Source organism: Anolis carolinensis, chromosome X (genome assembly GCF_035594765.1).
Source record: "Anolis carolinensis isolate JA03-04 chromosome X, rAnoCar3.1.pri, whole genome shotgun sequence".
Classification (NCBI taxonomy): domain Eukaryota; kingdom Metazoa; phylum Chordata; class Lepidosauria; order Squamata; family Dactyloidae; genus Anolis; species Anolis carolinensis.
In genome coordinates this window covers 2250861-2277674 of record NC_085847.1, presented here as the reverse complement: position 1 = coordinate 2277674, position 26814 = coordinate 2250861, and the positions used below count along the sequence as shown (strand labels likewise).

At 43.5% G+C, this 26814-nt stretch overlaps 1 protein-coding gene across 3 annotated transcripts; it reads left to right on the top strand.

Moving 5' to 3' along the window:
• Nucleotides 1–8192: 8192 nt before the first annotated feature.
• cmklr1 (chemerin chemokine-like receptor 1) lies at nucleotides 8193–25749 on the top strand. 3 transcript variants are annotated; one of them, XM_062958378.1, is made up of 4 exons: nucleotides 8200–8338; nucleotides 11181–11362; nucleotides 23691–23779; nucleotides 24166–25749. In XM_062958378.1, exon 4 carries the CDS (start codon nucleotides 24169–24171, stop codon nucleotides 25231–25233), a length of 1065 nt encoding a protein of 354 aa, XP_062814448.1. In that variant the 5' UTR covers nucleotides 8200–8338; nucleotides 11181–11362; nucleotides 23691–23779; nucleotides 24166–24168; the 3' UTR covers nucleotides 25234–25749. The 3 variants fall into 3 exon arrangements, with proteins under 3 accessions (XP_008115547.1, XP_062814448.1, XP_003225182.1); XM_008117340.2 differs by lacking the exon at nucleotides 11181–11362 and having other exon boundaries at nucleotides 8193–8338; XM_003225134.4 differs by lacking the exons at nucleotides 8200–8338; nucleotides 11181–11362 and adding an exon at nucleotides 14960–16253.
• Nucleotides 25750–26814: the final 1065 nt, after the last annotated feature.

Here is a 26814-nt window from a genome sequence, read left to right as displayed (position 1 = left end):
TGTGTATAGATCAGTGATGGCCAACCTATGACACGCGTGTCAGCACTGACACGCCTAGCCATTTTTGCTGACACGCTGCCGCATGCAGATTGATTGGATGACTATTTTATGGCCAAATTCCGTGTGATTTGGTCCAGTGGTTTTGTTGTTTACTCCAGGGGAATTTTGCACATTACATTTATATATATATATATATATATATATATATATATATATATATAAAATATCATTCTATTATTATTGTAGTATATTATTATACTAGCTTGGGGACCCAGCGGTGCCCGGGTGTTTTGAGAAACCTGTGTGGCAAGTTTGGTCCAGATCCGAAGTCGGCTGGTTCAGTGCTGTCTGTATAAGGGTGAACTACAACTCCCAGAGCGAAAGGACAATTACCCTGAAACCCTGCCTGTATGCTCAGTTGGGCATGATGAGGCAGTGTGCCAAGTTTAGTCCAGATCCGAAGTCGGCTGGGTTCAGTGGTGTGTGTATAAGGGTGAACTACAACTCCCAGAGCCAAAGGACAATAAACCTGAAACCCTGCCTGTATACTCAGATGGGCATGATGAGGCAGTGTGCCAAGTTTCGTCCAGATCCGAAGTCAGCTGAGTTCAGTGCTGTCTGTTTAAGGGTGAACTACAACTCCCAGAGGAAGAAGTGAGTGAAGCTACTTGGTCCATCCTCCCCCAATCTACCCCAGGACGGAAAGGGGTTCTTGGGGGTTCTGTGGGCCAAATTTGGTCCAGTTCCGTCACTGCTGGGCGTCGCAGTGGCCTGTGGGATTCATAGCGATTGAAAGTACTACAAATCCCATCACCAATGGGCCAATGTCCCGCCAACAGCACCAGGCCGTAAAGTGCGTCATGGGGTTTAAGCGTGCCAAGTTTGGTCCATGTCAGTGATTCCTGGCGGTCACAGTGGCCGGTGAAAGTGACGGCCAATCAGAAAGCTGCCACATATAAACATACAAGATATAGATATAGATATATAGATATAGATAGATAGATATAGATATAGATTATTACTATTATATTATTATTATATTATTCACTAGCTGTGCCCGGCCACGCGTTGCTGTGGTGTAGTATGGTGGTATGGGAAATAAAGTATTGAGGAATTGGTGGTAGTTAAGGTAAAGGGTAAAGGTTTTACCTTACATTAAGTCCATTATAAATGGGTTATATAGCTGTGTGGAAGGGCCTTGAGTCTACACTGCCATATAATCCAGTGCAAATTAGATAATCTGTGGAAGAGGCCTAAGAGAGGCCTAAGTCTGCCTGTCCCCTGGGCTGAGTTGGTTGCTAGGAAACCAAGTGGGCAGAGATTAGTCCTCTAACTGGCAGCAATTGGATAAAAACAATTATTCCTTTACCTCTAATTAGGACTTTATTTTTCTTTTCTTTTTGTTGTATCAACCTAGAGGCATGGATGATGGATTGTGTTGTCAAATTTCGAGTTTGGGGGGCCTGTAGTTTTGTTGTTTTGTTGGTCGCCGTGATGCCATCACTCATTTATATATATAGATTATTCATGACTATATTGAAACTACAATAGAGAGAAATCAGTGTGGAAACTGCAAGAGGTACCATAGATTGTTGTACATGGAAATAATGGTAGTAAATAGTTTTTGATTTATTAAATACAGTTATATATTACAATTATATATTTTTGTTATTTAAACTATACGTATTGCGAAATTATGGTTTTTTTCTCTCAAAGTGACACACCACCTAAGTCATGCTAGGTTTTTTGATGAATTTTGACACACCAAGTGCAAAAGGTTGCCCATCATTGGTATAGATAGATAGATAGATATAAGACATAGATATAGATATATACAGCTTGTATTCGTTGGAGACAAAGGAAGGGATTTTCTGCCCGAGCGTTTGGAAAGCGGTGCCGCGCGAGCGTTGACATTTAAAGCTCCGCTGCCTCCATCGCTTCGCATTAGGGGCGGCCGGGCCAGATCCGTCACCTCGGGTGACGCGGCGGAGACGTGGCCGGACGGTTTCGGGTTGGAAGCCAGGCGCGTGGGCGGCGGCGGCAAGGCGAACGGCGGGCCGAGACAACGAACCGTTGGCCTTTCTGCTTTCCTGGTTTTTTTTATTTTGTGTCAGGAGCGACTTGAGAAACTGCAAGTCGCTTCTGGTGTGAGAGCTTTGATCTGGAATAGAGGGAAAGCAACTCCATGGACTACAAGACCCATTGTCCGGGTGGGGCCAACGGGAGTTGTAGTCCATGGGAGACGTTCAGAGAAATGTGACTTTCAGGGACTTTCAGGGACTACAATTGCCAGAAGTGCCCGTTCCACCCAAAAAAACCCAGCTTATAAACCAGAACAACAACAACAACAACTTTATTTATATCCCACCACCATCTTCCAAGAGGGGCCATCCCAAAGAGGTGGGTGGAATCGTCCTTTGGGCCTCGATTCCCCCGTTTCTTGGATGCGTCAATAACAGTGTAGCCATGGCACCAGACGGGAGGAGGAAAAAGAAAACACAGCTCAAAGCCCTGGAAAAATTGAAAACTCTGACGACACCGTCTTCATGGCTTGCTTTCGGTGAGGTCAGCAACAGCTGTTTGGGTTGGAAGCAGCAATATCCTTTGGAGAGAAAAAGATGAAATCCACTCTCTAAAACGAACAGACTAATTTCTGATGGAACCGATGTCGGGATTTTGACCGGAAAACATAGGGTCTCGTAGTGAGATGTATAGCATACCCGTGGGTCCCAGGGAGAGGAACTAATCATCCCGCTGAATAATATGAAATCCTTTTGGAGGTGCTCATAGAATTGTAGAATCCTAGAGTTGGAAGAGACCACATGGGCCATCTAGGACTCAGGACCGGACCCTCTTCATGGCACCCAAAAAGTCACTTCTTTCCAGGATGAAGAAGAGGAACCGTTGAACGGTACTGGGCCCAGGACCAGACACTCTTCATGACACTCTACTAGTCACTTCTTTCCAGGATGAAGAAGAGGAACCATTGGGGAGAAGCAGAAGCAGCCCTAGGTAATTTCGCCTTGTAGGTGAACTTAGTGGCCGCACTCCCCACCGAAGGCCCTGCACATACCTGCGGCGGTGACGGGGGCAACCATCGGCTCCCGCCCCATTGGTCAAAATGGCCGATGGGGCTCTTCTGCGCATGCGCAAGAGTTCACTCGCACGGTGATGTAAGGCACACAGCGTGCCTTACGTCACCGCACGAGTGAACTCCTGTGCATGCACAGAAGAGTCCCATCGGCCATTTTGGCTGATGGGAGTTGTGCGCATGCGCAGAGCTTTGCTCCCTCTCGCAGCATGGGTAAGGCACCCAAGCCGCCCATCCGCGCGAGCAATGGAAGCCCTGCGCACGGGAGCCCGGGTCCTGTGCACAGGGCTTCCATCGCTCGCACGGATGGGGGGCCTGGGTGCCTTACCCATGCCACAAGAGCGAGGGACCTGCTGCGCATGCGCGGAAGGGTCCCATCGCCTAAAATGGCCGATGGGACCCTCCGTGCATGCGCAGGGGTCGCTCGATTGCTTGCGCGGTAACATAAGGCACACTGCGTGACTTACGTCACCGCGCGAGTGAGCGAACGACCCCCTGCACATGCACGGAGGGTCCCATCAGCCATTTTGGGCAATGGGACCCTTCCGCGCATGCACAGGGATTCTGCCGTGGAAAAACGAAAGAGAGGTGGCGGTGGGCGACAGCGGGGCCGCGGCGGCACCACATTTTCACATTTGCATATGTTGGTGTGCGCCAACGGCGGCCGCCTACTTAGCCTCGCTGTTGGACCGCCTCTGGGGAGAAGCACCCTTTGGGTTGAGTCGCTTAACCAATTCTAGATCCACCTCCTAGTAGTCTTGCTTAGCTCACATTGGACTAGTTTGCTTGCAAGAAGGTCATGGGGGACTTTGTCGAAGGCCTTGCTGAAACTCGCAGGCCATCAATGGTCAACAGGCCACATCTGGATCAATGGTTCCAGCTTGATATTTTTCTTCGCCGTTCAAAATGCAACCTCACCCAAAAGCGAACGAGACTCGGCTCCACCGGTTTAAGAGAGCATTAACATACAAGTGACAGTTCCCCCCTCCCCATCCCTGACTGTTTTGCTGATTTTACAAAGATCGAAGCACGAAGGAGGAGGAGGAAGAGGAGGAGGGAGAACTTTGCCACCCGCTGACCTACAAAAAGAAGCCAAACCAGCAAAACGAGTCGGAAAACCGTCGCAACACACCGTCGTCGGAAATCTTGATGACTTTGTCAGAAAAGAAGAAGGAGAAGAACCCAGCTCTCGAGTCAGCCTTTCTGGAGACGAGGAAGCCGGAGCTGAAAGAAAAACTCTGCATAGGATGAGATCCAGAAGGGACACCCTGAGGCTATCTAGTCTGACCTCAAGGCTTCATTTTGGTGTCCCTTCTTTGGAGACTTCCAAGCGTGTCCATGTCCGTTTTGCATTGTGGGCATGAGAATCAAAGCATTAAGGAGAAGCGAGTAATAAATAAATGTTATTAATAAATAATAAATAAAATATAATAAAATTAATTAATTCATAAAAGATCTATACACATAATAAAAGTGAAAATGTGTCTGTGTGTATGTGGCGGAGATGTCGCCACATCCCAGGGTTCCTTTCTCTCTCCACTGGTGTGGAATTTGCATGACCCCGCCCACTGCCTCTCCCTTCACCCTTTCCTATTCTTTTCTATGGCACACCACAACTGAACATACTACAGAGAAAGGTTTGGGGAGCATTCACCATGATTTATAGGAGTTGTAAGGACTGGGATGTATAGTTCACCTGCAATCTAAGAGCACTCTGAATTCCGCCAATGATGGACCGGGAACTTACTTGGCACACAGACCCAACATGACCAACTTTGCATACTGGTGGGGTTTGTGGATGACTGACCTTGATATCAGGGAGTTATAGTTCACCCATATTCAAAGAACACTGAACTCATCTAATGATGGATCAAACTTGGCACAGAAATTCAACATGGCCAACTGGGAATACTGTTGGACTTTGGGGATGATTGAATTTTAACTCTGGGAGTTATAGTTCACCTACATTCTGTGAGCCCTCTGAACCCCACCAATGACAGATCTGGACCACACTTGGCACACAGACCCAACATGACCAACTTTGCATACTGGTGGACTTTGGGGTAATTGATCTTGGCATCAGAGAGTTATAATTCACCCGTATTCAGAAAACACTGAACCCAGCAAGTGACAGATCTGGACCAAACTTGACACACAGACTCAACATGGCCAACTGTGAACGCTGGCAGGCTTTGCGGGTGACTGACCTGGGCATCAGAGAGTTATAGTTCACCCGTATTCAGACAACACTGGACCCAGCAAGTGACGGATCTGGACCAAACTTGACACACAGACCCAACATGGACAATTGTGAATGCTGGCAGGCTTTGCGGGTGACTGACCTGGGCATCAGAGAGTTATAGTTCACCCATATTCAGAGATTATTGCATCCAGCAGATGAGGGATCTCGACCAAATTTGCCACACAGACCCAACATGGCCAAGGGTGCATACTGGCGGGGATCGAAGAGGGTTGACCTGGGAATATGGGAGTTGTAGTTCACCCAACATGGCGGGGTTTGGGGGTAATTGGCCTTGAAATCTGGGAGTTATAATTCACCCGTATTCAGAGAACACTGAACCCAGCAGATGATGGATGTGGACCACACTTGGCACACAGACCCAACATGGCGGGATTTGGGGGTGATTGTCCTTGGCATATGGGAGTTGTAGTTCACCCTTATCCAGAGAACTCTTTTCCTTGAGAAATTCCTTTCCGTGAGAGGCCAAGATACCCACTTGCTTGGGAGGCCAGGGCAGGAAGGCAGACACATCACTACCCGAGCCGAGCAAACCGTGCAACCGGCGCAACCGATGCCGTGCCATCCGAACACGGCATCCCGGGCGTGGAAAGAGAGAGATGTTCTTCTTTTAGCTGCGGCAGCAATCGCTGCGAAGGTGTAGGCGGCACCTTGGCAAGAGCAAGTGTGCACACCTAGGGCAGGTCTGCTTTGAGCATCGCCAATGAGCCGCGCCGGGTTTGTGCTGACTGTTTCCCTCCCTCTTATCTCCATCTCTTGCCACATTGGCTTTGTGCGCTGATGCTGATGTCGGCCTCGGGGCTGAGACTCCAAAGCCAGGAATATGGGGCAAAGGGAGAGGGGGAAGCGTTGGCCTCGATGGGAAATCCCCTGGCGGCATGTGCCTTGGGGCCTCCGGGGAGGCGGGAGAAACAAGAAGTCAACATCCCATGTGTTTTCAGATGTGCTTGGAAAGTCATTTGACTTCGGTTTTGCTGGACAATTCAGGATGTAAAGTCCATCACCCAAAACAACTGACATCTATCTTTCTAGGTAGCTTGAGCTGACATCGGGAGCTCACCCTGACCGCGGCTCGAGCTTCCAACCTTCCGGTTGGCAGGATCTTCTATAGCTGGCGGTTTGACCTGCTCAGCTATCTATTTATCTAGATGGATATATATATATTTGTCTGTCTGTTCCATCCCTATCTATCTTTGCCTATCTATCCATCTACTTATCTCTGTGTCTGCCTATCTATCCATCCATCCCTGTGTATTTCTCTATTGATTCAATCTCTTGTCTTACAATTCAAGATTAAGGGCCCTTCCAGACAGAACCTATATCCCAGGATCGGATCCCAGTTTTTCTGTTTATGCCAGATTATTATCTGGCAGAAAACCTGGGATCTTATCCTGGGATATAAGGCTTATCAGAAATTATTATTATTATTATTATTATTATTATTATTATTATTATTATTATTATTGGCAATATTATTAATAATAATGTTATTATTATTATTATTAATAATAATAATAATAATAATAATAATAATGTTAATTACTGGGACTGCGCACATCATCCGAAAATACATCACACAGTCCTTGGGAAGTGTTTGACTTGTGATTCTGTGATAGGAAATCCAGCATATATTTGCTGTGTCATACTCTGTATTTGTGTCAATATTAATAATATTAATAATAATACTCTTAATTACTGGTATCTGCGCACATCATCCGAAAATACATCACACAGTCCTAAACGCTTGGGGAGTGTTCAACTTGTGGTTCTGTGATAGGAAATCCAGCACATATTTCCCGTTTGCTGTGTCATGGTCTGTCTTTGTGTCAATATTAATAATATTAATAATAATACTCTTAATTACTGGTATCTGCGCGCATCATCCGAAAATACATCACACAGTCCTAAACGCTTGGGAAGTGTTCGACTTGCGATTCCGTGATAGGAAATCCAGCACACATTTCCCGTTTGCTGTGTCATGGTCTGTCTTTGTGTCAATATTAATAATATTAATAATAATACTCTTAATTACTGGTATCTGCGCGCATCATCCGAAAAGACATCACAGAGTCCTAAACGCTTGGGAAGTGTTCGACTTGCGATTCCGTGATAGGAAATCCAGCACACATTTCCCGTTTGCTGTGTCATGGTCTGTCTTTGTGTCAATATTAATAATATTAATAATAATAATCTTAATTACTGGTATCTGCGCGCATCATCCGAAAATACATCACACAGTCCTAAACGCTTGGGAAGTGTTCGACTTGTGATTCTGTGATAGGAAATCCAGCATATCTATCTCATTTGCTGTGTCATATTCTGCCTTTGTGTCAATATTAATAATATTAATAATAATACTCTTAATTACTGGTATCTGCGCGCATCATCCGAAAATACATCACACAGTCCTAAACGTTTGGGGAGTGTTCGACTTGCGATTCCGTGATAGGAAATCCAGCACACATTTCCCGTTTGCTGTATCAATAGTAATAATATTAATAATAGTAATAATAATATAAAATTAATAATAGTAATAATAATATTAATATTAATAATAGTAATAATAATATAATATTAATATGAATATTGATAATATTAGTATTAATAATACTGTTAGTAATGCTATTAATATTAATACCAATATTATTATTAATAATATTAATTTTATTATTATGCTCTTGGATAGGCCTCTCTTGGCAAGTGTGCTCTTCCTCTGGCCCATGCATGGCTTGCCCTTTGTAGGAAGCCCTTCCACCTTGGCTTTCCCGCAGGACCGCAGCCAGTTTCCTTTGGTCATCCCTTCTTTTTCGGTTCCTCCCTCGCTCTCTCCCAGCTGCTGATTTACAAGCCAAATCCCCGGCCATACATCTCATCTTGAAATTCTGGTGTGGCTTGTTTCTCTCTCATTCTCTCGCTTCAGCAGCTGCTTTGGCTCCTCGGGAAAAGAAGGCGAAGGCAGCAAGAGACAGGACTCCACTCATCCACAGGTTTTTCTGATTTTCTTCTTTTGCTTTGAGTTTGCAAGACCTGAACTGCTTCCCAGAGGCAGCCTAGGAAGAATTCACCTGGATGACCAATGCCAGGGGTCCCCAAACTTTTTAATCCGAGGGCCGGTCCACAATCTTTCAGACTGTTGAGGGGCCGAATTATCATTTGGAAAAAAGTACAAACAAATTCCTATGCATACTGCACATGTCTTATTTGTAGTGCAAAAACAACAACAAGAACAATGAAAGAACAATACAATATTTAAAAATAAAAACAATTTTAACCCAACATACATTTATCAGGATTTCAATGGGAAGTGTGCTCCTGCTTCTGGCCAATGAGATAGTCAAGTTAAGTAGGATTGTTGTTGTTGTTGTGTGCCTTCAAGTCATTTCGGACTTTGGGCGAGCCTAAGTTTAAAATTTATTTATTATTATGTATTTAGTCAAGTTAATTAGGATTGTTGTTGTTGTTGTTGTTGTTGTGTGCCTTCAAGTCATTTCAGACTTTGGGCGAGCCTAACTCTAAAATGTATTTATTTATTATTTATTTACTACATTTGTATCACATCCTTCTCACCCCAAAGGGGACTCAGAGTGGCTTACAAATTATATGTACATACAATATATTATATTATTAGCATAGCACAATATTAGCATTATATATTACTATATTGAACTATACCACTATACTGTAATATTATTAGTAATATTATATGTAATATAGAATATATAATTAATATTATTATATGGTATTATTATTAGTATTAGTAAATGACCTCGGAGGGCCGCATCCGGCCCCCGGGCCTTAGTTTGGGGACCCCTGACCAATGCAGTTGAACAGGAGTTCTCAAACTGTGCTCCGTGGAGGCCTTGGGGCTTGGAATGAATGGCCTCTAGGGTTTCTACTACTACTACTATTACTTCTACTACTACTAATACTACTACAAAGGCTGGATAGCTGTCTGTTGGGGGTGTTTTGATGGTGCGTTTCTTGTATGGAAGAAGGAGGTTGGACTAGATGGCCCCTGGGGTTCCTACTATTATTATTAGATTTATTAGTATTATTAGTATTATTGCAAAGGCTGAGTGGTCATCTGTTGAGGGTGCTTTGATGGTACTTTTCCTGTATGGAAGAAGGAGGTTGGACTAGTTGGCCCCTGGGGTTCCTACTATTATTATTAGATTTATTAGTATTATTAGTATTATTGCAAAGGCTGAGTGGTCATCTGTTGAGGGTGCTTTGATGGTACTTTTCCTGTATGGAAGAAGGAGGTTGGACTAGATGGCCCCTGGGGTTCCTACTATTATTATTAGATTTATTAGTATTATTAGTATTATTGCAAAGGCTGAGTGGTCATCTGTTGAGGGTGCTTTGATGGTACTTTTCCTGTATGGAAGAAGGAGGTTGGACTAGATGGCCCCTGGGGTTCCTACTATTATTATTAGATTTATTAGTATTATTAGTATTATTGCAAAGGCTGAGTGGTCATCTGTTGAGGGTGCTTTGATGGTACTTTTCCTGTATGGAAGAAGGAGGTTGGACTAGATGGCCCCTGGGGTTCCTACTATTATTATTAGAATTATTAGTATTATTAGTATTATTGCAAAGGCTGAGTGGCCATCTGTTGGGGGTGCTTTGATGGTGCTTTTCCTGTATGGAAGAAGGAGGTTAGACTAGATGGCCCCTGGGGTTTCTGCTATTATTGTTGTTATTATTATTACTATTATTATTATTATTAGTAGTAGTAGTAGTAGTAGTAGTAGTATTAGTGTTATTGTGAAAGCTGGGTGGCCATCTATTGGGGGTGCTTTGATGGTACTTTTCCTGTATGGAACAAGGAGGTTGGACTAGATGGCCCCTGGGGTTTCTGCTATTATTGTTGTTATTATTATTACTATTATTATTATTAGTAGTAGTAGTAGTAGTATTAGTGTTATTGTGAAAGCTGGGTGGCCATCTATTGGGGGTGCTTTGATTGTGCTTTTCCTGCATGACAGAAAGGGGTTGGACTGGATGGCCCCTGGGGTTCCTACTATTATTATTAGAATTATTCGTATTATTAGTATTATTGCAAAGGCTGAGTGGCCATCTGTTGGGGGTGCTTTGATGGTGCTTTTCCTGTATGGAAGAAGGAGGTTGGACTAGATGGCCCCTGGGGTTTCTGCTATTATTGTTGTTATTATTATTACTATTATTATTATTAGTAGTAGTAGTAGTAGTAGTAGTGTTATTGTGAAAGCTGGGTGGCCATCTATTGGGGGTGCTTTGATGGTGCTTTTCCTGTATGGAAGAAGGGGGTTGGACTAGATGCCCCCTGGGGTTTCTACTATTATTGTTATTATTATTATTACTATTATTATTAGTAGTAGTAGTATTGTGAAGGCTGAGTGGCCATCTGTTGGGGGTATTTTGATGGTGCATTTTCTGTATGGAAGAAGGGGGTTGGACTGGATGGCCCATGGGGTTTCTGCTATTATTATTGTTATTATTATTATTACTATTAGGAGTAGTAGTATTAGTATTATTAGTATTATTGTGAAGGCTGGGTGGCCATCTGTTGGGTGTGCTTTGATTGTGCTTTTCCTGCATGACAGAAAGGGGTTGGACTGGATGGCCCCTGGGGTTTCTGCTATTATTATTATTATTGTTATTATTATTATTACTATTATTCTACTCGCCATCCAGCCTTTGTAACAACAACAACAACAACAACAGAAGAAGAAGAAGAAACCCCAGAGGCCATTCAGTCCTACCACGCAGGAAAGGCACAATCAAAGCACCTCCAACAGATGACCATACAGCCTTTGTAATAATAATCATATTTTTTTTCCATGTCAGGAGCGACTTGAGAAACAGCCAATCGCTTCGGGTGTGAGAGAATTGGCCCTCTGCAAGGACGTTGCCTGGACGTTTTGATGTTTTACCATCCTTGTGGGAGGCTTCTCTCATGTCCCCGCATGGAGCTGGAGCTGACGGATGGGAGCTCACCCCGCCCCCCAGATCCGAAATTCAACCTTTCGGTCAGCAATCCTGCCGGCACATTGTGCCACCGGGGGCTCCTAATAGTAATAATAATAACCAATCTATCAATTTATAAATATCCTACCTTTCACCCAACATAGCATCTATCCATCCTCTGTCTCTTGCTCTTCTTCTCCATCCATCCATTCATCCATCCATATTTATCTATCTGGTTCACCACGTATTAGTTGTGCTTTGTTTCCATACACGATGAACGAGATAGATACATAGATAGATAGATAGATAGATAGATAGATAGATAGATAGATAGAGTTGTTGTGTGTCTTTCGGGCTGTGTGGCCATGTTCCAGAAGCATTCTCTCCTGACGTTTCGCCCACATCTATGGCAGGCATCCTCAGAGGTTGTGAGGTATGGAGAAAACTAAGCAAAGAGGTAAATATATATCTGTGGAAAGTCTAGGGTGAGAGAGGTCAGTGTGAATGTGTGTAGTTAATCACTTTAATTAGCATTGAAAAGCTTATCTGCTGCCTTCTTCCTGCCTCTGGGGCATCCTTTGTTTAGAGTCGTTAACTGCCCTAGGTTGATTCATGTCTGGAAATCCTCTGTTTTCAGAGTATTGCTTTTTATTTACTGTTCTGATTCTTGAGTTTTGTAATACTGGTAGCCAGATTTTGTTCATTTTCATGGTTTCTTCCTTTCTGTTGAAGTTGTCCACATGCTTGTGGATTTCAATGGCTTCTCTGTGTAGTCTGACATGATAGTTGTTAGAATGGTCCAGCATTTTTGTGTTCTCAAATAGTATTCTGTGTCCAGGCTGGTTCATCAAATGCTCTGCTATGGCTGATTTCTCTGGTTGAATTAGTCTGCAGTGCCTTTCATGTTCTTTGACTCTTGTTTGGGCGCTATAGATAGATAGATAGATAGATAGATAGATAGATAGATAGATAGATAGATAGAACCTTACTATACCATTTGTAACCAAACCGCAAACCCTCTTTAAACTATTCCATTAAAAGCACACGAGACCCATCTGTTGGTGTTGGCGAGAGATTCGATTCCCCTTCCAAATGAGCACATTTCCTCCTCCTCCTCCGGCCGGTTGTGCAATCGGCAGCTGGGCCAGGACACAACACAAGTGTGGGGGAAATGGCAAGGGAGAAGCCCCCAGAGCCATCTGGCCATCTGTCGGGGGTGCTTTAATTGAGCTTTGACTGCATGGCAGATGGGGGTTGGACTGGATGTCCCATGAGGTTATTATTGTTATTATTATTATTATTATTATTATTATTATTATTATTATTATTATTTTCATTATTATTATTTTATTATTATTATTATTAATCCCATCATCCATGCTCCATCCTCCCCCAAACCACACCAGTACATAAAGTGGGTCATGGGGGCTCTGTGTGCCAAGTTTGGTTCTGATCCATCATTGGTGGGGTCACAGTGGTCTGCAGGAGGCGAAGCGATTGAAAGTACTGCAAATCCCATCATCCATGGTCTGTCCTCCCCCAAACATCACCAGGACGTGATGTGGGTCTTGGGGTTCTGTGTGTCAAGTTTGGTCCAGGTCCGTCATTCGGGAAGGTCGCATTGTCCTGTGGAAGTGGGAGTCAAAACATTGCCACATACATACATACAGACATACATACATACATACACATACACAAACATACATTCAAACACTGATTTTTATTAAATAGATACGAGGGTTGAATGAAAAGTAATGCCTCCACCTTCGTAACTCCTCGACAGATGGCAGTACTAGTATGCAGCAGGTACTGTCTTGTTCAGTAGAGTCTCCTCTACATTTCCATTGGGCGGGAAGCCTTAGCATTGAACGGTTGTGTTGTTAAAGTGCGAAGTATGGAACCCTGTGCAGACGGTCGGTCAATGCGACTTGAGCAATGTGCAGTCATTGAATTCTTGACAGCAGAAGGTGTCGCCCCAAAGGAGATTCATCAGAGAATGCAAACTGTTTATGGTGATGGTGTTGATGTGAGTCCTGTGTGTCGTTGGGCGAGTAATGGGTCCGGTAAGACGCCGGTTGCGGAAACAGAGTGTCGACTTCTTCCGTGACGGCTTCAGAAAACTTATCCAATGTATTCAATTGTCTGGCGATTATGTGGAAAAGTGAATAGTGGTAATTAAAGAGCACATTCTAAGGATTATTTCTGCGTCACATTTATTAAAATATTCCCATCCAAACCCAAGTAACGAAGGTGGAGGCATTACTTTTCATTCAACCCTCGTAGATATAGATAGATATAGATATGGAGCCCCCGGTGGCACATAGAGTTAAACCGCTGAGCTGCTGAACTTGCTGACTGAAAGGTTGGTGGTTTGAATCCGGGGAGTGGGGTGAGCTCCTGCTGTTAGCCTCAGTTTCTGCCAACCTAGCAGTTTGAAAACACACAAATGTGAGTAGATCAATAGGTATCGCTCAGGCGCAAAGTAACGACACTACATGCAGTCATGCGGCCACATGACCTCGGAGGTGTCTACGGACAACGCCGGCTCTTCGGGGAAAGCCTTGGCCTTAGATATAAATAAAGATAGAGATTCTAGAGTTGCTTGTTGGATGATTTTGAACAGCTTTGGAAAGAGCTCCTCGAGATTTTCAATATTCAATGTACAACTGTACAAATGCCATGATGTGAACGCAGAGGTAACTAAGGCCACGTGGATCAAGATGTTAGAGCTGCGGCGCTTCATGGTGGCCCCGGAAAACCGCACTGGCATCCACTTCGGACCAAAGCCCCAGCTTGGCGTGACTCACCCGGGTTGTGGCCAGTGGGTTGCTATTCCTGGAGGACTCCCATTTATGGCTGAACATCCGTGACAAAGAAGAACACACAGAGCCAGGAGGATCCAGAGCAAACTTGCCCAACATAACAAACTTTAAGTACTGATGGAGTTTCCCGGGGTTAACCTGGCATGATGTGAGTTGTAGTTCACCCACAATTTTATGCATTTTGTGCAAATAAAAAAATGGCATTTTCAAACAACGCAAGCTTTAGCATTGAACGGCTGTGTTGTTAAAGAGCGAAGTATGGAACCCTGCGCATACAGAGAAGCCTTAGCATTGAACGGTTGTGTTGTTAAAGTGCGAAGTATGGAACCCTGCGCAGACGGAGAAGCCTTAGCATTGAACGGTTGTGTTGTTAAAGTGCGAAGTATGGAACCCTGCGCATACAGAGAAGCCTTAGCATTGAACGGTTGTGTTGTTAAAGTGCGAAGTATGGAACCCTGCACAGACGGGGAAGCCTTAGTATTGAACGGTTGTGTTGTTAAAGTGCGAAGTATGGAACCCTGCGCAGACGGGGAAGCCTTAGCATTGAATGGTTGTGTTGCTAAAGTGCGAAGTATGGAACCCTGCACAGACGGGGAAGCCTTAGCATTGAACGGTTGTGTTGTTAAAGTGCGAAGTATGGAACCCTGCACAGACGGGGAAGCCTTAGCATTGAACGGTTGTGTTGTTAAAGTGCGAAGTATGGAACCCTGTGCAGACGGGGAAGCCTTAGCATTGAACGGTTGTGTTGTTAAAGTGCCAAGTATGGAACCCTGCGCAGACGGGGAAGCCTTAGCATTGAACGGTTGTGTTGTTAAAATGCGAAATATGGAACCCTGCGCAGACGAGGAAGCCTTAGCGTTGAACGGTTGTGTTGTTAAAGTGCCAAGTATGGAACCCTGCGCAGACGGGGAAGCCTTAGCATTGAACGGTTGTGTTGTTAAAATGCGAAATATGGAACCCTGCGCAGACGAGGAAGCCTTAGCGTTGAACGGTTGTGTTGTTAAAGTGCCAAGTATGGAACCCTGCGCAGACGGAGAAGCCTTAGCATTGAAAGGTTGTGTTGTTAAAGTGCGAAGTAGGGAACCCTGCGCAGACGGGGAAACCTTAGCATTGAACGGTTGTGTTGTTAAAGGGCGAAGTATGGAACCCTGCGCAGACGGTCGGTCAATGCGACTTAAGCAACGTGCAGTCATTGCATTCTTGATGGCAGAAGGTGTCACCCCAAAGGAGATTCACCAGAGAATGCAACTGTTTATGGTGGTTGTGTTGATGTGAGTCCTGTGCTTCGTTGGGCGATGTTGAGGTGGGAACATCTGATTTGCGTGACCAACAAAGAGTTGGACGTCCTGTGACAGCAACCACCGAGTTTCACAACGAAAAGGTTGACAGATTGATTCACGACAATCGTCGTATCACTCAGAGAGAAATTTCCAGCATAATCAGCATTTCACAAGAACGTGTAGGTCACATTATTGCTTTGCTTGGCTGTCGGAAGTTGGGGCCTGCGAGACGTTGGTTGTGGAAACCGAGTGTCGACTTCTTCCGTGACAGCTTCAGAAAACTTGCTCATTGTTGGCAGAAATGTATCCAATTGTCTGGTGATGATGTGGAAAAGTGAATAGTGGTAGTTAAGAGGATTATTTCTGCATTTGATTTATTAAAATATTCCCATCCAAACCCAAGTAACGAAGGTGGAGGCATTACTTTTCATTCAAAACTCGTAATATATTTTTCCTTCAAAGAGGGCTTTGTGGCTGAAAAAGTTTGGCTTTCTCGGTGATCCTTGTTGCTGTCCATGGGGCCCAAAAGATGCTGAGTCTAGTCCCTTCTCTGGCCGGTCCCGGGTGCTGAGTCGGCTTGCGACCAGAATGGGGAAGCCGCCACCGTTTCCTATCTGAAAACCACTTCCTTCGCTGCCGAGCAAAAGCCGCTTTCCGTAGGATGCTCCCCAGTCGGGCGCGGAAACCCGAACATCTCTGGACCTGAAAGAGAACCACAAAGATTGCTCGGCCTCGGAGATGTGGGTCGCCTTCTGCTGATGTTTTCGAACCCAAGCGGCACAACGGATGAACGCTCGAAGAAGTTCGTCTTCGCTGAGACAGAACTCGTCGTCGGAGATTCGGGAAGCCAGGTTGGTCGATCTCGGCAACTTGCAAACGTTCAAAGCCTTTGACATTGGTGACGTTGTGGAACTGTTGTTGTTATTATTATTGTTGTTGTGTGCCTTCAAGTTGTTTCAAACTTCAAACTTTCTCGCCAATTCCAAATCCACCTAACTGTAGTTTTGCCTAGCCCACATTGGATTACTGTATATACTCGAGTATAAGCCTAGTTTTTCAGCCCTTTTTTTAAGACTGAATGTATTTTTATCCTTTACAATTTAGCTTGTAAATCGCCTAGAGCATCTTGGATGGAGAGCGATTAATAAGTAATTAGATGATGATGATGATGATGATGATAAAAAAGCCCCCCTCGGCTTCTACTCGGGTGAGGGTCCTGGTTGGCTTATATTTGGGTCAGCTTATACTCGAGAATATATGGTACATTTATTATTTTTCTCTATTATTATTAGTATTATTACATTTATTATTTTTCTCTATTATTATTAGTATTATTACATTTATTATTTTTCTCTATTATTATTGGTATTATTACATATATTATTTTTCTCTATTGTTATTGGTATTATTACATTTATTATTTTTCTCTATTATTATTGGTATTATTACATATATTATTTTTCTCTATTGTTATTGGTATTATTACATTTATTATTTTTCTCTATTATTATTGGTATTATTACATTTATTATTTTTCTCTGTTATGGTTGCTACTATAACATTTATTTTACTCTGTTTTTATTATTATTAATAATACATTGATTTCACTCTGATCATATTATTATATTTATTATTTTACTCCCTTTATTGCTACTGTAGAGTCTCGCTTATCCAAGCCTCTGGATAATCCAAGCCATTTTTGTCGCCAATGTTTTCAATATATTGTGATATTTTGGTGCTAAATTCGTAAATACAGTAATTACAACATAACATTACTGAGTATTGAACTACTTTTTCTGTCAAATTTGTTGTATAACATGATGTTTTGGTGCTTAATTTGTAAAATCATAACCTAGTTTGATGTTTAATAGGCTTTTCCTTAATATCTCCTTATTATCCAACATATTCGCTTATCCAACGTTCTGCCGGCCCGTTTAACTTGTAAAGTCATAACCTAATTTAATGTTTAATAGGCTTTTCCTCAATCTCTCCTTATTATCCAACATATTTGCTTATCCAACGTTCTGCCGGCCTGTTTAGCTTGGATAAATGAGACTCTACTGTACATGTATTATTATTATTATTATTATTATTATTATTATTATTATTATTATTATTATTACATGTATTATTTTACTCTATTATTTTTAAAAGGATACATAAGTACATTGACATTGAAGAAGATGAGAATAATGATTTAATCAGAGTTGGACAGTCTTATCTTAAATTAGAGCTATGTGTAAATATTCAAAAACATTTAACCTACCGATGCCTCAATTAATGTAATTTTATTGGTATCTGTTTTTATTTCTGAAATTTACCACTCTTGGCTTATACTGGAGTCAATGTTTTCCCAGTTTTTTTGTGGTAAAATTAGGTGCCTCGGCTTATATTCGGGTCGGCTTATACTCAAGTATATACGGTAGTTTTTTTGACAGAGGGTTATAGGGTACCTTGTTGAATACGCTATAACCACGTATGTGATGTCACGAAAATGACATCTGTTTGTCGTTCGTACTGAAACGGGTTCCCACGAGCACAGTTCTGTTCGCTTTTGGCAATAGCCGAGAACGAGCCCATTCCTTCTATTTCATGCTTGGATTTCAGAGAGTCCAGCTGTGCGTTGGTTTTCCGAAAGGCTTTCGAAAGCGACTGAGCCAAAGAGGAGGAGTCGGTCCGGTTCAGAGTCTTGTCCTGTTTGGAAATCTTCCCTTTTGGGACTCCAGCTCCCAGAGTCCCCGAACCAGCCTGAGATGGATGGATTTATTTCCTTTCCAAGTGCAGTTTGAACACATAAGGGGCAACTTGTGAAAAACTTTAGCATTGGAAAACTGGGAGGTTTCGTCAAATAATTTAGAATAATTTGAGTTAAAAGGGACTCCAAAGTCTATCTAGTCCAAGCCCCTTCTGCCAGGCAGCAAGGCACAACTAAAGCATTCTTGAACAATGCTCATCCAAGCCTCTGTTTACAATCTCAACTGCTGAACAGGTCTTGCCGCTCTTAATATTTCTGCGGAATTTCTTCTCTTGTAATGTCAATCTCTTGGTCTGTGTTCAAATCCCTGCAGCTGTACAAAACAAGCTCCCTCCTAGGATAGTATTGACCTTTCTAGCTGTCGCATCACATTCTTGACTCCTGAACATGAGTCGGCTTGGGATCTGCTTTTTTTTCCGTGTCAGGAGCAACTGGAGTTGCTTCTGGAGTGAGAGAATTGGCCGTCTGCAAGGATGTTGCCCAGGGGACGTTGCCCGGATGTTTTGATGTTTTTACCATCCTTGTGGGAGGCTTCTCTCATGTCCCTGCATGGAGCTGGAGCTGAGAGAGGGAGCTCATCCGTGCTCTCCCCAGGTGGGATTTGAACCTGGCAGCCTTCAGGTCAGCAACCCAACCTTCAAGTCACAAGGCTTTTATCCCCTAGGCCACCGGAGGCTCCTTTGGGATCTGCTAAGAACCCTGGATCCCTTTCTCACGTCCTACAGTGATGCCTTGAGTTAAGAGTGACTCAAATCCCTCTTAAAGCAAAAATTCCCACTTGAAATGCATTCTGTTCCACTCCCCAAATTTTTGTTATGTGTTTTTAAATAAGTACATGTACTTTATACATGTGCATTGATTCATGCACGTTCACATGGATCGATAACAAAGAAATTAAAATCAACTTTAAAACAGAAGAAGCACAAAGTTGTGGCAAGGAAGCACAAAGTGAAAGGGCAGAAGCATCCTTTTCTTGTGTCGTCGAAGGCTTTTATGGCCGGGATCACAGGGTTGTTGTATGTCTTTTGGGCTGTATGGCCATGTCCCAGAAGTATTCTCTCCTGACGTTTCGCCCACACCAATGGCAGGCATCCTCAGAGGTTGTGAGGCATGGATAAACTTCCTTTTCTTCTTCCCCCTGTCCTCCTTCCAGCCTCCTTCACACACTCACTCTCTCTTCATGAAGCCAAACATACCGGGAATCAAAACCACACAAAAGTCAAGTAACCCAAAGTTCCTCAAAGCGGAGAAGAGAAAAGCGGAGGGCAATTTTAAGATGTTTTTAAATTGTTGATTTTAGCCTGTTCTTGTAAGCCGCCCCGAGCCCTAGGGGAGTGGCGGCATATAAGTCTAAATAATAAATGAATAAATAAATAAATAAATTTCCCAAAGTGGACAAGAACACGAGGCCCAGAGGCTGCTCCCTTGAAGCCCTAAAGCCCTGACTCTTAACTCAAAACACTGCTCGTATGTCAAAGCAAAACCAGGGCTGAGCGACGGTTCTTAACTCAAAATGCTCGTACGTTAGGATACTCTTAAGGCAAGATTCCATTGCATTGGCAAGCTATGTGTTTTCCATCCTCAATGTATGCATGTCATTTGTTTTTTCGTGTGTAAATGCCCGACCTTACACGCTTCCCTGTTGAAGTTGTTTGCTCCAATGTCTCTAAACTCTCTCTTCCTTCCAAAGCTCCCTCAAGCCAAGGAGAAAGGAGAGATGGAGTCCAAGCCTAGCAAATCTAGAGGCACAAATGTTCCTGATTCCAAGGGGAAAAGAGCAAGTGAGGTCATCGGAAGTGGGGGAGAGTCAGGTCGAGTTTTTTCTCTGAATCTCAGAGCGGCCAAAACAGCTGTATGTTGCTTGGGAGCGGCTTCCCCTCCTTGGCTTTGCTCTCCTTGGAGGCAGTCCAGGGTACTTTTCCATCACAAGAGCCCTCCGGAGAGATGGCCGTCCAAGCTCTGGGTACCACAAACCCACACTCCAAACACCGGGCGGTTTGTGGAGCCCAAATCTGAATGCCTTCTGTGGTCGTCCCAAACCCAGCTGGTCCCTGACTTTCCATGCTCAGTCATTGGCTGGCAACGGCCAGGATAAATAACGGGAGGTGCCTGGTTTCACCGCTCGCATAAAGGCCCATTCATGCGCACAGCTGGAGAGGCATTTGGGTCCACATACGAAGGCAGATGAGTGGGAAGAAAGCCCAGGAGAAGTTCTTGAAACGGTTGAGATGTTCCTTCCCTATTTGTTTGCCATTTGCCCTGATTCCAAGACAAAGCCCCCCTTGGGAAACATCTGGATGGATTTTGCCCAGGAAACCTGAAATGAGGGTCATACCAACAGCATTAGGGATCCCCAAGGGCCATCTAGTCTGACCTCCAGCATCGACCACTCAAATACTCCGGTCCAACCTCACGTTGTAGACCTCTAGCCAAGTCCAATTCCCCCCAATCGATTTCAGCATCCACATCTCTAGGACTGTATTACCGTCAAAGATAAGCCAGGTTTTTGAGCCCTTATTTATGAGCTCAAAAAGCCTCCCCGGCTTATAATCGGGTCAAGGTCAAGGCCGGCAACAGAGCCTGCAGGCTATTGCTTGCAATATGTGATCTATTTCTCTCTTCTCCTCCCTTATCAGTGTTTTTTTCTTTTGCAAAGCCTCCCTGCAGGCTATTGCTTGCAATATGTGATCTATTTCTCTCTTCTCCTCCCTTATCAGTGTTTTTTTCTTTTGCAAAGCCTCCCTGCAGGCTATTGCTTGCAATATGTGATCTATTTCTCTCTTCTCCTCCCTTATCAGTGTTTTTTTCTTTTGCAAAGCCTCCCTGCAGGCTATTGCTTGCAATATGTGATCTATTTCTCTCTTCTCCTCCCTTATCAGTGTTTTTTTCTTTTGCAAAGCCTCCCTGCAGGCTATTGCTTGCAATATGTGATCTATTTCTCTCTTCTCCTCCCTTATCAGTGTTTTTTTCTTTTGCAAAGCCTCCCTGCAGGCTATTGCTTGCAATATGTGATCTATTTCTCTCTTCTCCTCCCTTATCAGTGTTTTTTTCTTTTGCAAAGCCTCCCTGCAGGCTATTGCTTGCAATATGTGATCTATTTCTCTCTTCTCCTCCCTTATCAGTGTTTTTTTCTTTTGCAAAGCCTCCCTGCAGGCTATTGCTTGCAATATGTGATCTATTTCTCTCTTCTCCTCCCTTATCAGTGTTTTTTTCTTTTGCAAAGCCTCCCTGCAGGCTATTGCTTGCAATATGTGATCTATTTCTCTCTTCTCCTCCCTTATCAGTGTTTTTTTCTTTTGCAAAGCCTCCCTGCAGGCTATTGCTTGCAATATGTGATCTATTTCTCTCTTCTCCTCCCTTATCAGTGTTTTTTTCTTTTGCAAAGCCTCCCTGCAGGCTATTGCTTGCAATATGTGGTCTATTTCCCCCTTCCCCTCACTTATCAGTGTTTTTTTTTTTGCAAAGCCTCCCTGTAGGCTATTGCTTGCAATATGTGATCTATTTCTCTCTTCTCCTCCCTTATCAATGTGTTTTCTTTTGCAAAGCCTCCCTGCAGGCTACTGCTTGCAATATGTGATCTATTTCTCTCTTCTCCTCCCTATCAGTGTGTTTTCTTTTGCAAAGCCTCCCTCGCTCTTAATCAAGGGAATGTTTTGAAAAGAGAGACACCCTTGCAAGTCAGGAATATGAAGAATACATATATTATAATGTGTTTTAACAATGTTATTAATAGATCTGTTATTGTTTTGTTTTATGATTGTATTTTGGGCATTAAATTTTGCCAATTTTTGCAAGCCGCCCTGAGTCCCCTCGGTTGAGAAGGGCGGGATATAAATGTTGTAAATAAATAAATAAAATAAATATTCATTAATCTTATGAAAGCATTTTCCCCTGAAATATTCCTTAAACTCTCCTACAGATATATAGGCATTAACACTTTGCAAGCTTTTGCCATCTCTATGTACCTTTATATGTGTATCTATCTATCTGTATACATTAATTTTGTATATGAATTTGCCCTCATATGTTTGCAGGTCTTTGCAAATCGTTTATACATATAGATCCATGTACCTGTGTATCTGTAGCCATACATATACATTATTTTTATATATGTATTTGCCCTCGTATGTTTGCAGGTCTTTGCAAATCCTTTATACATATAGATCCATGTACCTGTGTATCTGTAGCCATACATATACATTATTTTTATATATGAATTTGCCCTCGTATGTTTGCAGGTCTTTGCAAATCCTTTATACATATAGATCCATGTACCTGTGTATCTGTAGCCATACATATACATTATTTTTATATATGAATTCGCCCTCATATGTTTGCAGGTCTTTGCAAATCCTTTATACATATAGATCCATGTACCTGTGTATCTGTAGCCATACATATACATTATTTTTATATATGAATTTGCCCTCGTATGTTTGCAGGTCTTTGCAAATCCTTTATACATATAGATCCATGTACCTGTGTATCTGTAGCCATACATATACATTATTTTTATATATGAATTTGCCCTCATATGTTTGCAGGTCTTTGCAAATCCTTTATACATATAGATCCATGTACCTGTGTATCTGTAGCCATACATCTACATTATTTTTGCAAATATTACAGGGGGGAAATAACACACAAATATATATAGACATATCTAGATAGATATGAATATATATATATATATGTGTGGCTTGCAAATATTGTAGGGGAAATGCACACGCACGCACACACACACACAGAGAGAGGGATTTGCAAACGTTTCAGGGGGAAATGCATATGTGAAATTAGTATCTATCATTACTGCCCTGGCTCCGTGCTATGGGGTCCTGGGAGTTGTTGTTGGTGAAGCACCATCTCTCTCGGGAGGAGAAAGCTCAAGGTTTCATCAAACAAAGACCCAGGCTGTGGTGCAGGCTGGTGAGCAGCCAGCTGCAGCCGGCTGCAACAAATCACTCTGACCAAGAGGTCATGGGTCCGAGGCCAGCTCGGAGCCTGCGTTTGTCTCTGTCTTTGTTCTATGTTAAGGCATTGAATGTTTGCCTTATATGTGTAATGTGATCCGCCCTGAGTCCCCTTCGGGGTGAGAAAGAAGGACGGAATATAAATACTGTAAATAAATAAATAAAATGTAATCTTTAGCTACTGTTGATTGGTAGTGTGCTCTCCAACTCTTCCACCCCCATGCCATTTTTTCCATCGTTCCTAAAATGTCCCGTTTTCCCTCTCTTGTCTCCCTTTGTCCTCAGCTTCCTTGCGTCTCTGCAAACCGAGTTCAAAGGAGTTTCAGCTCAATTCTTTTCTAACTTTTCTATCAAAAAGTTGTGTTGTTTTCAAGCTGTACCTGGGTTTCATTGTTCGCGAGCCGAATCTCAGGTCTTGTATGGAGGGAAAGGCAGGATATCGATCAAGCAGTCATCCAGTGAATTGATCGATCACTTTGTGCTTATAGAGCCCTGGAGTGGCCACTTCAACTTCGCAATGTCAGTCAATTGCATGCCTAATGTCTGCGTTTCTTCTCTTCCAGGGGACGGAGAAATGCACGAAAGCAGCTCATGAGCAACTAAATTGACAAAAACCCCAGACATTATATAGAAAGCGGAGGAGAAACGCAAGGTATTCCAGCATTATAACCTCACCAAAATGGAAACAGCAACAATCCCCACCATGAAAGCATGGCTTCTGTTGGAATCCTGGGATTTGTAGTTTACGGAGGTCCTGGGCCTCACTTAAGTTACAAACCCTAGAATTCCACAAGAGACGATCTATTACTCTATTATTATTAAAAGATACATAATCACATTTACATTGAAGACGATGAAAATAATGATTTAATCAAAGTTGGACAGTCTTATCTTAAATTTGAGCTTTATATAAATATTCAAAAACATTTAACCTACTGATGCCTGAATTCATGTAATTTATATTCGGGTCAGCTTATACTTGAGTATATACGGTATATTATTATATTATTATTAATTTTATTTTTTATTGACCAACAGGTTATGGGGACCACTGAGGATTATCCCATTGATTACTACTATGACAGTAATTTCACCACCAGAGAAACCATTCAGGAAAACTCCACCCCGACAGTGCAGCTGGTTGTCCAGTTCCTCGCTGTCATCATCTACAGCGTCACCTGCCTCCTGGGCTTGTTGGGCAACGGCTTGGTCATCGCCATGATCACCTTTGAGATGAAGAAGTCGGTCAGCATCATTTGGTTCCTCAACTTGGCCGCCGCCGACTTCCTCTTCAACGTCTTCCTGCCCTTGAACATCGCCTACACCGCCCTGGGCTACCACTGGCTCTTTGGCCGAGGCATGTGCAAGGTCAACTCCATGCTCCTCAACCTCAACATGTACACCAGCGTCTTCTTGCTGACCACGATCAGCTTCGACCGCTGCATGTTGGTAGTCTTCCCCGTCTGGTCGCAAAACCACCGCAATGCCAAGACCGCCTGGTTGGCTTGCCTCGCCGTCTGGGCCCTCGGCTTCGTCATGAGCTCCCCATCCCTGGTTTTCCGCGACACCGGACTCGTGCGCGATCACCTCATTTGCTTCAACAACTTCTCCATGTCGTCGTCGCCGTTGGACCACCCCCTGGGCGAGCAGATCCACACGGCGGTCACCCTCACTCGCTTCGTGGTGAGCTTCGTCCTGCCGCTGATCGTCATCACCGCGTGCTACGCCGTCATCATCGTCCGGCTGAAACGGAACCGCCTGGCCAAGTCCAAGAAGCCCATGAAGATCATCGTCGCCATCATCCTGACCTTCTTCCTGTGCTGGTGTCCCTACCATGCACTTCACCTCCTGGAAACCCAGCACCGCTACATCCCAGCGTCTGTCCTGAAGCTTGGGCTTCCTATCGTCACGGCTGTGGCGGCTTCCAACAGTTGCATGAACCCAGTCCTGTATGTCTTCTTGGGCCAGGATTTCCAAAAATTCAAGGTGACCGTCTTGTCCCGGCTGGCCAGTGCACTGAGCGAGGATACGGTTCACTCCATGATCCCCCGGCGGAGCTTCACCAAGCCTTCCTCCATGACGGAAAAGGAAACCATTTTATCTTGAGCAAACAATCCCTTGCTTGTTTTCAGGAGCATCTGACAACCCGTGAGGACTAGGAACTTAACTTGCCTTGGAATCTGGTGGAGTCTCCTTCTCTTGAGGTTTTTAAGCAAAGGTGGAATGGCCAGCTGTTGGGAAGGCTTTGATTGTGTCTTGCAAAAAGGTGGCCTCGGAGTTCTTTCCATGAGTCTATGAAAGCGATGTTTTCATGTTTCTAGACCAATTGTTTGAGCTGAACATATTCCACATAGGCAGACAGGACAAATCTAGTTTCGGGTTTCCTAACATATATATTTTATCGGTCATTTTTGAAAAAATTGACCCAAAATTGACTCATCGTTTCATATAGCCTCTCAAGCCACGTTCTTGCTCTTCTTGTTGTCTTTTTGGGAATGAGATTCCATAGGGTTGTTGTATGTTTTCCGGGCTGTATGGCCATGTTCCAGAAGTATTCTGTCCTGACGTTTTGCCCACGATTCGCGATTCCATAGTCGGTGAATAAACCGTTTCTATAAAAGGTGGGCTGAGGCATGCTGCCAATCCGATTTCACAAGCAGTTCATCTGAGAGAGAACTCATGGAGTTTCCAATCCCTTATAGATGGGCCCATTTATTTCTCTTTGTAGCGGGGCTATGATGTAGACTTGTGCACGGATCTGTTTTTATTCGGTACCTTCGGTACCTTCGAAAGCACGTAACGGGAAGACATTATTTTGCGGGGCCAGTTGGGGCGATAGGGAATGTTCTTAAGGAGATTTCATTTATGTATTATTTCTAGAAAGAAAGAAAAATTCCTAAAAATCAGGGGATGACCCAAACATTATACAACTTAGTGGTCTAACAGTGGTAGATCTGCCCTTTATGTGTGACGATTTTCATCCCTCGATCCCTAAAGCTGAGGGGAAGAGGAGCCTGGGAAGTCTGTTCATAGCAGCCAAGGGGTCAAAAATATGTTTTTTTCGTATGTGGAATGAAAACATCCATTTGGGATATGCTCATTTTTGGGAATTGGGGGCGGGGGGCTTCCGGTTTTCGACAACGAGAAATGGATCACGCTTCTCCCGAAATGCACAAGCCTATTATGATGTGCAATATTTCCCTTGGTAGGTCACACATCCTCCTCACTAACACATAATACCTTGCTTGATCCACCGGCATTAAGGAATAAGGTTGTCAGGGACTTCGGGAGGTTGTACGAGTGCCATTCTCTCTCTGGATATTAATATGCCGGTTGTCTTTTCCCATTGAAACCCACCTGTTTCTCAACGGCAGGTGGACGGGAGAGTCCCCTCGCTCCTCCTCTGTTTGCTCCCGTTCTAACTATACATCATAAACATTCAAGTGAATATTTAAAAGACAGTTGCATTCAACCCCAATGCATAGATAGAGATGCTTTTTCTGTAATCACAGATTCTGTATTAGAAATGAACGACTGGATTCAAGCTGAATGATTCAAGCTCATCGGATACTTACAGACCAGTCTTATGCATGTGGTTTACTCTGAAATGAGTCTCACTTACAAGGGTTGAATTAAAAGTAACGTCTCCACCTTTGTAACCCCTCAACAGATGACAATACTAGTATG

What these genes read in the sequence shown, in the direction of transcription:
- cmklr1 (XM_008117340.2), top strand. Translation starts at nt 24,169, where the DNA reads ATGGGGACCACTGAGGATTATCCCATTGATTACTACTATGACAGTAAT.